The 10,124-nt window shown below is 51.5% G+C and overlaps 1 protein-coding gene across 2 annotated transcripts; it reads right to left on the minus strand.

The window, feature by feature from the left end:
* Positions 1–229: 229 nt before the first annotated feature.
* Positions 230–8,585, minus strand: LOC310664099 (uncharacterized protein). Of its 2 annotated transcripts, none has more exons than XM_083412678.1 (9): positions 7,799–8,585; positions 6,908–7,003; positions 5,134–5,257; positions 4,289–4,476; positions 3,821–3,969; positions 2,880–3,054; positions 2,248–2,362; positions 1,521–1,605; positions 230–1,160 (listed from the first exon to the last, which is right to left on the minus strand). In XM_083412678.1, exons 1-9 carry the CDS (start codon positions 7,953–7,955, stop codon positions 633–635), a joined length of 1,617 nt encoding a protein of 538 aa, XP_083268804.1. In that variant the 5' UTR covers positions 7,956–8,585; the 3' UTR covers positions 230–632. The 2 variants fall into 2 exon arrangements, with proteins under 2 accessions (XP_083268804.1, XP_083268803.1); XM_083412677.1 differs by having other exon boundaries at positions 2,880–3,057.
* Between the last annotated feature and the right edge of the window lie 1,539 nt (positions 8,586–10,124).

Consider the following 10,124-nt stretch of genomic DNA (forward strand, 5'->3'; position numbering starts at 1 on the left):
ATACAAGAAACTGCACCAAGAGCTGTTTCAAGGATACAGCTCAACCCTCCCTGGCTCCTTGATTTTCTTGCCTTTTGTTGTGGGTGGCAGCTACCAGGCCCAGCAACCTCAGATGCCCAGGAAGGCTGGGCCTGTGAGTCACCACTCCATCACCTTCCCCAAGGGGTGGCAGCAGCAGCAGCACTGCAGGGTTCTGGTGGGGGACAGGGAACAGAGAACGCAAAGGGCATCTGTTCTGAGTGTGACTTTATTGCAGTTGCAAGCAGAACTCACTGGAAAGAAGCAGGCACCTCAAGAGACGAAGCCGTCGTGTTGTGGTTTTTTTTTATCTGCTCTCCAACACTGTACTACCCCCTGCCAACCCAGCTGCACATACTCCAACTATCAGCTCTGAGTCTCCCACTGCAACACAGCTCCCAAATGCTCCTCTGCCTCCTTTCTTCCAGGGATGCCCCCTTCCAAGGCCAGACAAGAGAGAGGCCCAGCCATCAAGTCACACTGACAGTCTTTTGTCCAGCCCCACTGGGGAAATATCCACCCATCAAGACCTCAGCCCAGCCATGGTCAGGGCAACAGGGCTCGCCTTGATCTGTGGGTGGGGGTCAGACATGGCTAGTGGGGGTCAGACATGGCTAGTGGGGCCCAGAACAGCCTGGGGGGGAGTCCTTTGCAGCCTGGCCCGGCCCCCATGCTGAGATGCTTTGCAGCAGCTGCTCAGCAGCAGGCCTGGAGCCTGGCTGGCTGTGGCCACCTCCCAAGGCGCAGTAATCATTGCTGCCAAAGAGGAGGAGGAGGGCAGGTGTCTCCGTCTCCAGTGGGCCCTGTTCTTGGAAGGCGAAGCCCCACTCGCATGGCAAAGAAGAAGAGCTCTCCTGCTCTGTTTCCCCAGAGGGAAGGGGTGCCTCTGCTTCAGGCTGCGGCTGTTTCAGGTCTTCCTCGAGGCCTCTCTGTTTGCTGGCCATATATTGATAGTCTGGCATCTCAGGCGGGGGGCAACTGCTCTCTTTGGACAGGGCCTCATCCTCTGGCAGCGGCTGGCAGAAGGAAAGCCGGGAAATGCCTGCTGGGGGGGCTTTATCCTCCTCGCCCCCCTTGCTGTGGTCCCAGGCCATCTCCTTGTCCTCGTTGCTACCGGTCTTTTCTGCCAGGCCAGCCCAGCGCTGGAACAGAGCAGAAAATAGCCTCAGGTTCCCCACCTGGAATGGCTTTCCATGCCAGAAGCCAGTATGGGCATCATCCTGCTGCCCCCTCGGCTACTGCTGGAGTCAGTGAGCACCTCTTATTGGGCTTCCTGATACTTGCAGGGTGTGTGTGTATGCACTGGTCCTGAAATACCTGTATGCACTGGTCCCAAAACCTTGCCCAGGAAGCCATCTCTGCAGCTGAAACCCCCTTCTCTTCTGAAAGGATGGGAGGCCCACTTCTCCATGGCAGCCTGAGAATTACACCCCACCCTCCCTGGCTTGGTACTCAGCCATCATCAGGTTCTATGTGACTGCTCCCGAGATCATGGTTGTTACCTTGAAATCCCCACTGTGTGAGAGATAAAGGGGCTGGAAATAAGCCGCTGGGCTGGGGATGTTTGCGCTGCAATGGCCCTTGGACCTGTGGAAAGAGAGAACCTCAGCCCATGGGAAAATACCCCTTCTCTTCTTCCAGCCTCCCACAGTCCATCTTCCCTGGATGCTGGTGGTGTACAAATAATTGTCTCCTCCTTCTGCCCCTATTCCACCTCCTTGGTGCATGTCAACCCCAGTGAGGAAAAGAGAAAGCACAGGCAAACTCCTGCCCACCTGCTGGGCCAATTTAGAGCTGGAGAGTAGAGTCTGGTTGTATGCAAATGCCCTAGAAGGGCAGGCGTTCACGCAACTGAAGGAAGTGGTGCCTCTATGCACACAAAAGGCTGAGCATCAGCCACACCCAATCCCACTTCAGGGCAGGACAGAAAGAGATAGATATACTGTACTCTGTGTGCCTTTTATGCGACAGATACCCCTTTCCTGCTGTGGGAACCACAAAAGCCTCCCTTTCCTGTGTCTCTGTTTTCTGTGCTTGTGCATGCACTAGGCACATTGTGTGGGTGCCAGGGACTGCAACTCAGGGTAGCAAAGCCTGGGCCAGAGACCCCAACTCCTTCTCTGACCTCATGTGATGAGCAAAACACAAATACTGGTGGCTGGGCCCTCCTGGCTGTCTGTATGCAACATCTCCAGGCGAAATGAATGAATGAATGAGTGAGTGATATACCTCCAGAAGATTGTGAGTACCAGGAGCAGGAACAGCAGGATGCCCAGGCAGAGAAAGAGCAGGTTGAACACATGCTTCAGGAGGTGGGACTCCCGATGTTGCTGCTGCCCGTTGCCTGTGGATAGAATCATTAGCACATCAGTACAGTGGAGGATTGCCCTCCGTTTGCCAGAAAAGGAGCTGGCAACCGAAGGAATGAGCACAGTTGCCTTTTTGTAGGTTTCACTTTGGAATGGCAAACAAGCAGACACACATTTCACCAAGAGCTTATTCAGCCTGTGTGGTGTGGGATATATTCAGCTCCAGTAAAATACTAAATAAATCTTTGGGGGATGAAACTGGTAGCCACAGAGAGTCTGTGTCTCACCCGGGAAGGCAGATTTTAAAAATCTGTCCCTTGAGAAGCTCACCTGACTAGTTCTGAGAAACACCAAAGACCTCCCCCCCCCCAAGAGATGTGACCCTGTTTTTTTCAAATGGGGGGGGGCTTTGTTTTGTGAGTTGTAATTTCCTTTGAGCTTAAGAAAAACAAAACCTATGACACAAATGAGTGCAAGCAAGAGAAGTGGAATTTGTGTGTGTGTGGACCTGGGTGTGTGACACATCAAATGCAGCACAGCTTTGTACCAGACCTGGGGGGGCTTTCCACTTGGTGGTGGCGCTCCATGGACTCCACTGGCTTCTGTAGTGCATATTCACATCTGGAGTTTTGCAGCGAATTCTTGCCACGTACTCTACGCCAGACTTGAACTCGAAGCCCTCAATTTCCACCCATGTTTCTTTATTAACCCAGACCTTGTTCTGTGCCTGCTGTGAAGGATTGGAGCACAAGCAATGATCCCATTAGACAGAATTCAATTGGACAGGCCCTGTAAAAGGTAAAGGGACCCCTGACCATTAGGTCCAGTTGTGGACGACTCTGGGGTTGCGGTGCTCATCTCTCTTTACTGGCTGAGGGAGCCAGCGTACAGCTTCCAGGTCATGTGGCCAGCATGACTAAGCCGCTTCTGGCGAACCAGAGCAGCGCACGGAAACGCCGTTTACCTTCCCACCAGAGTGGTACCTATTTATCTACTTCCACTTTGATGTGCTTTCAAACCGCTAGGTTGGCAGGAGCAGGGACCGAACAACCCTAGGCTCTGTGGTTTAACCCACAGTGCCACCCGCCACCTGCGTTTCTTTGTTGACCCAGACCTTGTTCTGTTTCTGCTGTGAAGGATCGGAGCACAAGCAATGATCCCATTAGACAGAATTCAGTTGGGTAGGCCCTGTAAGTCATAGTAAATGCCAGAAGGAGATGGGGGCTTCCGGGTGGAGACCTTATGCCCCTAACAGCTTGTTCAGACTCAACATTTGCTTGTGCTTCCATACAACCCTATTTTCTCAGTTGTAGATATCCCTGCTGCTCAGCCATTTGCCATCCCGTCAGTGTGCAAACCTTGACCAGATGTCTCTGTGCTGTGTGTCAGCCAAGACCCCTCCTGTCTCCTATCCTCCAGGGCATTGTGATCCTTGAGAAGGCAAGAGGTGGTGAAATGCCTCCCGCTTTCAGCCCCTTTCAGTGGCCTCTTACCTCCCAGGGTGCTTCTGTGGTCTTGAATGCCAGTTCCCATTGCCAGTCGTCCAGGAAAATGTCTTCATAGGCCTCTGGCCTCCTCCACTGCATCCAGCACTTGCTGGAACTCATGTTGCTCTGCAGGTCAAATGGTGGCTCACATTTGACTGGAAAGAGATAGAGAGTGGAGAGGAGGTGCTACTGGGAGCCAAGAAGACCCCAACCCACCCAAAAGCAACACAGTGTGTATGTGCGCACTCATGGGACATCCTCCAGGGAGCTGCTGCTGCTCAGGGAGAACTCAGCAGGGCTCACCAGGATGTCCAGGGCTGGAAAAAGCTCAGAAAGAGAGGTGAAGGGAAAAGGCTGGGGGCAAACAGACTGTTCCCAACAGCTGGAGGACACAAGGACCCTTGCCTCCAACCATGGCCACTCCTCCGTCCTGGAGAAGTTTGAGTCAGTCCTTCCACATGCAAGAAGACTCACTGTGCAGCCTGGGCTCATACATCACAAAGACGATGAGTCCGTTTCCGGAGGAGGAGGAGGCATACAAGGAGACGCTGTACTCATCGTTCTCTGTGAACTCGCCCTCTTCACTATACACAGAGCAGCTGAACTGGTCCAGGGCCTCCTCAGAGAGATGGCAGATGAGGTCACTGTTGAGACCAAGGAGGCTGCAAAACAGAGGAGAGGAGGAAGAAGGTCCTTCCTTGGGGTGGCCGCCCAGCATGAAGCATGGCTGGGGGAATGTGGCCGGTCGCCATAAGAGGAAGGAGAGAATGCCTCTGAGCATATGGAGAGTAACTCCTATCACAACACTCACATACCTGAACTTCCTGACCGAAGTGTCTGACTGTGTGTCCAAAAGGGATGAAAGGAGGGAGGGACAGGGATTTGTTTCCATGCAACCTGAAAATCTAAAGGTGCACCTTGGAGAAATTAAGGATTGCCCGGAGGTGCCACCAGGGAAGGGACTCAGACAAACCTCTGGGGGCTGGGATGGGCGTGGTATTGGGCAGAGCAGCCTTTGACTCTGTGGTTGTGCCTAGCCCCATGGGCATTTTCTCCCAAGAAGATATACCCTGCTGTGGCTGTTGCTTTTTGCCCCTTGTGCTCCAGCCAAAGTCCTAGGAAGTCTGCTCTCTGGCTCCTGAAACCCATCAATCACCAACATCCCCTGGACTGTGCAGGCATCTCCTTTTCCCCACAGCTTGCAACCACAAATGAGAGATACACTGCCCGGGAACCCAGAGACACCCTGCAAGAAACCTGGCTCCTGCCAGCCCTCAGTCACCCCAGCAGGGACCAGGGCTTGGTGTCCCTGCCCTTACTCAGAGAAATTGAGGTGGAAGGGTCCTTCTCCCAGGATCGTGTCACGGCGGTGCCATGTGCAGTTCACCCTGCGGCCCTGCGACCCATAATTGTTCAGGCACCGCACACTGTTGTTGGAGAGCCCTGCCAGGAGACAAAGAAAAGGGGGGAAGGGGTTCAGGGCACCGTTAGAAGCCAGCCGCACCTTCATCAGTCCAGCACCACTCCCGCCCTCCCTCCTGAAATTTGGCTTGCGTTTATTCCAATTGTGCCATGAGGTGGCACTGGGAAGAAGAGAAGAGGTTGCAGATGCTTTGGGGACAAGAGCATAAGAACACAAAGAGAGCCCTGCAGCTGGATGAAGCCAGTGGTTCATCTAGTTCAGCCTCTGGTTCTTACAGTGGCCAACTAAATGCTCCAAAGCGAAGAAGCCCATAAGCAGCACTCCTCCAAACTGTGGTTTCCAGCAGCTGGCATTAAGAAGCATTGCTGCCTTGAGCAGAAGATGAAAGGAGCAATCTGCCCCTCTGGGTTGCTGGGAGGTTTCTGGAGGAGAGATCGGATTTGGGGATTTCAGTGGACAAGCTGCTATGCCCTTGTGTTTTCTTCTGCAACTTCCTGCTTCTCACCCGTGTCTGAGCTGCCCTGCCCACTGCACTGGATGAAGAAAAAGCCCTTTCTCAGAGAGAGGGTGTCATCTAGTACAGGGCTGGTGCTCAGCAGCTCTTTCTGATATTTTGAATTACTTTATTAAATCATCTTGATGAATTTGTTTTGTCATACGCTACTGTGTTTAATATTACAGCCAAACCTTGGTTCCTGAACGCCTCCGTTATTGTACGTTTCAGCTCCCGAATGCCGAAAACCTGGAAGTAACTGCTCCGGTTTCGAACAATTTTAGAAAGCCAAACAGCTTCTGGGGAGTTTTGTTCTTCTTTCTCCATTGACTTTGCTAACCACCCTTTGATCCTCAGTTGTCGAACATTTCAGAAGTCGAACTGTCTTCCAGAACAGATTACGTTCAACAACAGAGCTTTGACTGTACAGTGATTGCATTGTTTGTTGTTTCTTAACTGGTATTATTGTGAGTCACTTTGAGCTCAACACGTGTGGTTGGAAAGGCGGAATACATATATAGTGGTACCTCGGGTTAAGAACTTAATTCGTTCTGGAGGTCTGTTCTTAACCTGAAACTGTTCTTAACCTGAAGCACCACTTTAGCTAAGGGGGCTCCCGCTGCCGCCGTGCTGCCGGAGCACGATTTCTATTCTCATTCTGAAACAAAGTTCTTAACCTGAAGCACTATTTCTGGGTTAGCGGAGTCTGTAACCTGAAGCATATGTAACCTGAAGCATATGTAACCTGTGGTACCATTGTATTACATCAAAAATCTAAACAAATGTAGAAAGGGGACTCTGTAAAGAAAACAGCAAAGACCCTTTCTCAAAGGGGCCAAAGCCAGAAAAGAAGCCCAGAGATGGGTCTGGATATGTCTCCCTGACCCACAATAGGGTGAACAGCAGCATTTTAATCTGGAAAATGGCCTGTTGAGGTGGAGAGTTAAAGACACTACCCCCTCCTTCAACGCTGCTTTTCTGGACAAAACTGAACCCCCTGCCCCCCATCCCAACTGCTTTTAAGTTAAACCCTAACACATTCACAAGCACTGAGAGCAGGAGATGTCCTGAGAGACCTTGTGGTGCCTCTTGGGCTCTGCTCTGGTCACAGGTCCTCAGATGTACATCCCATTCTCTGTGGGTCCATTTGGTGGCCAAGAACCGCCCCCCCACCTACCTGTTTGCTGCATTTCCTCAGCCGCAAAGAGAGGGAGGAGGAGCACCTGCAACAGGCAGGTGGTCCGACAGCCATCCCCCATGGCCAGAAGGACTCCTAGAAAACAGAAGGACAGAAGGGCCCCTTTCAAGCCAATGCTAAGCCAGCTCCTCTTCCTGCAGATGGAAAGTGACTTCTGATGGCGAGGCACTAAGGACTCTCTGTAGCAATGGGGCCAGGAAGCTCATCCTGCACATGGCATGCCAGGCCCCAGAGAGGGAGACAGGATGGATTCAGAAGAGCTGTTTCACCTGCCTTGTTCCCACGGAAGGCTGTTGTTACTGTGTGTTATGCAGGACAGTGGTGAACGTGGGGGGATTCAGAACTCCCCCCCCCCCACATCTTATAGAACATTCCTTAACAGCTACAGCCACCTCAGTTGTGATGGGGACTTGCTGTATATCTACATCTATTTATATTATATATTTGATATAATATACCGTATTTTTCCATGTATAAGACATCCCCAACTTTTGGGGACCCCAAATTTAGAAAATGGGCATATGCACTATCCATGTATAAGATGCCCCCAGATTTTTAACCTTATTTTAAAGTAAAAAAAAACCCTAGTCTTACACACAGAAAAGTACAGTAATTATATATATATATATATATATATATATATATATATATATATGTTATAATTGCATCTCTGTCTGCCCTGTAACAGAGCCTCAAAAGGACCCAAAGGACTCCCAGTAATTGGGGGGGGGGGTGAATTCTTATACCACCCAGGCTGAAATCTCCTGGATGCTAACATGAAAGGAAGCCCCATTGATCACAACTATTATATAAATTATAAATTATATCTGCTCTCCTCTGTGCCTTGACCAGACCCAATGTGACTCTTACCCGGAGCTCCTTTGGGGTCTCTCTCTCTGGATGGATTTCGTGGGAGGCAGAAAAGCAGTTCCGAAAGCAATGGCAAGACTCTGTGGCTGCAGATGGACTCTGTGGCTCTTCTTCTCCTGGAGCTGCTCCAGTGGCAATTTGCTCCGTCTTGGCCCATGGGCTGGTTAGAAAGAACAGTTTGTTTACCAGGCAGGAGGAGGTCTCTTTTCTATTGAGGCAGATGTTGGCGATAAGTTTGGCAGGCTATGGAGATTGTCTCTAAGATTGTCAAACCGATTTTGAGGGGTTTTGAGGCATTAACCCTGTGGGTCCCCAGGCATGAGCCATGTGCCCTGAAACCTGCCTGAGCCTTGTTTTTTGCCCTACATTTTTGCTACCTCATGTAAGGAGGTTGTGGAGACACCTGTGGTTCTGATCCCAAAACAGGGCTGGCCCAACCATTAAGCAAACTGAGGCAATTGCCTCAGGTGGCAGATGCTGGGGTGGGGCAGCCGTCCCCACATTTTCATCTAAAGCCCTCCTCCCTCCTCCAAGCCATTCCCCTGTTGCTGCGTGACTTGTCCAGAAAATTGGATCTGGTCTGCTGTGTCAAGTATGGTGTGGAAGGCTGAATTAAGAGTCAGCTGCCAGTCCAGTCGTCTTCTGTGCATGGGATGGGGGGGGGGGGCGTTCCATCTTTCCTTCTTTGCCACAGGCAGGCAGTTGAATATATTGGGCCAGTCATGCCCACAGTGGAAGGTTGTCTCCCTGGAGAAAGGAGGGAGCCATCCAGAGCCATCCTTGCAGCCTGGAAAGGGAGAAAGAGCACCAGTGAAGACTCCAGGACTTGGCTGTATAGCTGCAAATATAATGTTTTAAGTGTATTTGAAGTGCATTATACAAATTTTACACTAGATGGCGATGATGAGCTTATGGCAGATTGAATATATTTTTCAAAACGCTTTTTAAAAAAAGCATTTTCACTGTGTTTTTTAAAATGTGTCTAAATTCCACCCAGTCAGGTGGAAAAAAAGTAGCCCAAAGGGGTTGTAGCTAGGCAAAGGGGCTCTCAGGGAAGGAAGGAAGGAAGGAAGGAAAGCTCACAGACAGACAGCTGAAGCTGCGCAGCTGCAACCGTTGAACTGGCAAGTGCAGCTGCCTGGGCATCCTCTTGTCCCGCAGGGACCCTGTGTTTTTGCAGCACACACACAAGGTTCCCTGTCGGGCTGCCCTGTTAAATCAACTCTTCCTTGTTAGCTATAGGTCCATGGGGTGACCAGAACCCAACAGGGACTGCTTCCCCTGAAACACCTACAGCCCAGGTGCCCTGGCAGGGATACCGGTTTGCAAATCCACCCCTCTCTTCTGGAGCAGAGCCCAGCAGTGTCCAGCTCCTCTGCTCCGGACACTTCCTCTGATGGCTCATCCAGAACAGTTCCAAGTAGGATGCGCCTCTTGCATCCTCCCAAGGCAGGAGAGTCTTTCAGGATGAAGATGACCTTGGGTGTATGCCAGGGAGGGAGGTGTTGGGGCAGGAAAGGGTTCCTGCCTTTTCTCCGGCAACAGGGATGGGGAGGCTGCGTCAGGCAGCCTCCACAGACAAGTGTTAGTCCAGGCCAGTGGGGGATGGCAGGTGGCTTGAGGCAAGGCTGTGGACATCAGTCCCCGGTGAAAGGATCCTGCTCTGCCAGGCTGGGACAGGCCAGTGCAGCAGAGGCTGCAGCCCAGCTCAGCAGCAGGGGATTTCTTGACTGCTTCTGCCTCCTGGAGGAACTTTAGGCCCAGGCAGCCAAGCCCTTCCGAGGGGAAAGAAGATGGCCAGCAGAGGGAGAGCGGAAATTATGTTGTGGTTGGGGGGCCAAGTGATGCCTGGAAGGAGCTGGGCTCACTGGGCCACTCCAGGGCACCCAGGAAAAGCTTGATCCAGTGGTCCCTTTGCTTTGGAACTGCCTTCAGACTATATTGTCTTGAAGGTTTCCCTTGGCAACAGGCATCTGAAGGGGCTCCAGGGGAGAGGCTGCTGGGACCATCTAGGGGCCTCAGCTTTTTCCACCTGCCTTGCCCCACCCCTTTGCCTGGGATACTTTTAAAGTGAAGATGCTGCTTGGGCATTTTTGTCTGAACTTTTTTTGTAGGAACACTCATGTGTTTGGTTCGTAATACTGCTGGAATGTTTTGAATGTGTATAATTTTGTATTGTTGATGTATGTATTATTGCATTTGTGTGTACAGTCATGCCTCAGGTTGCGCACGTGATCCGTGCGGGAGGCCCGTTCGCAACCTGCAGCATTGCATCTGCGCACGTGCATGACACAATTTGGTGCTTCTGCGCATGTGCAAAGTGTGA

This window comes from Podarcis tiliguerta (genome assembly GCF_965153285.1).
Source record: "Podarcis tiliguerta genome assembly, chromosome: 14".
Classification (NCBI taxonomy): domain Eukaryota; kingdom Metazoa; phylum Chordata; class Lepidosauria; order Squamata; family Lacertidae; genus Podarcis; species Podarcis tiliguerta.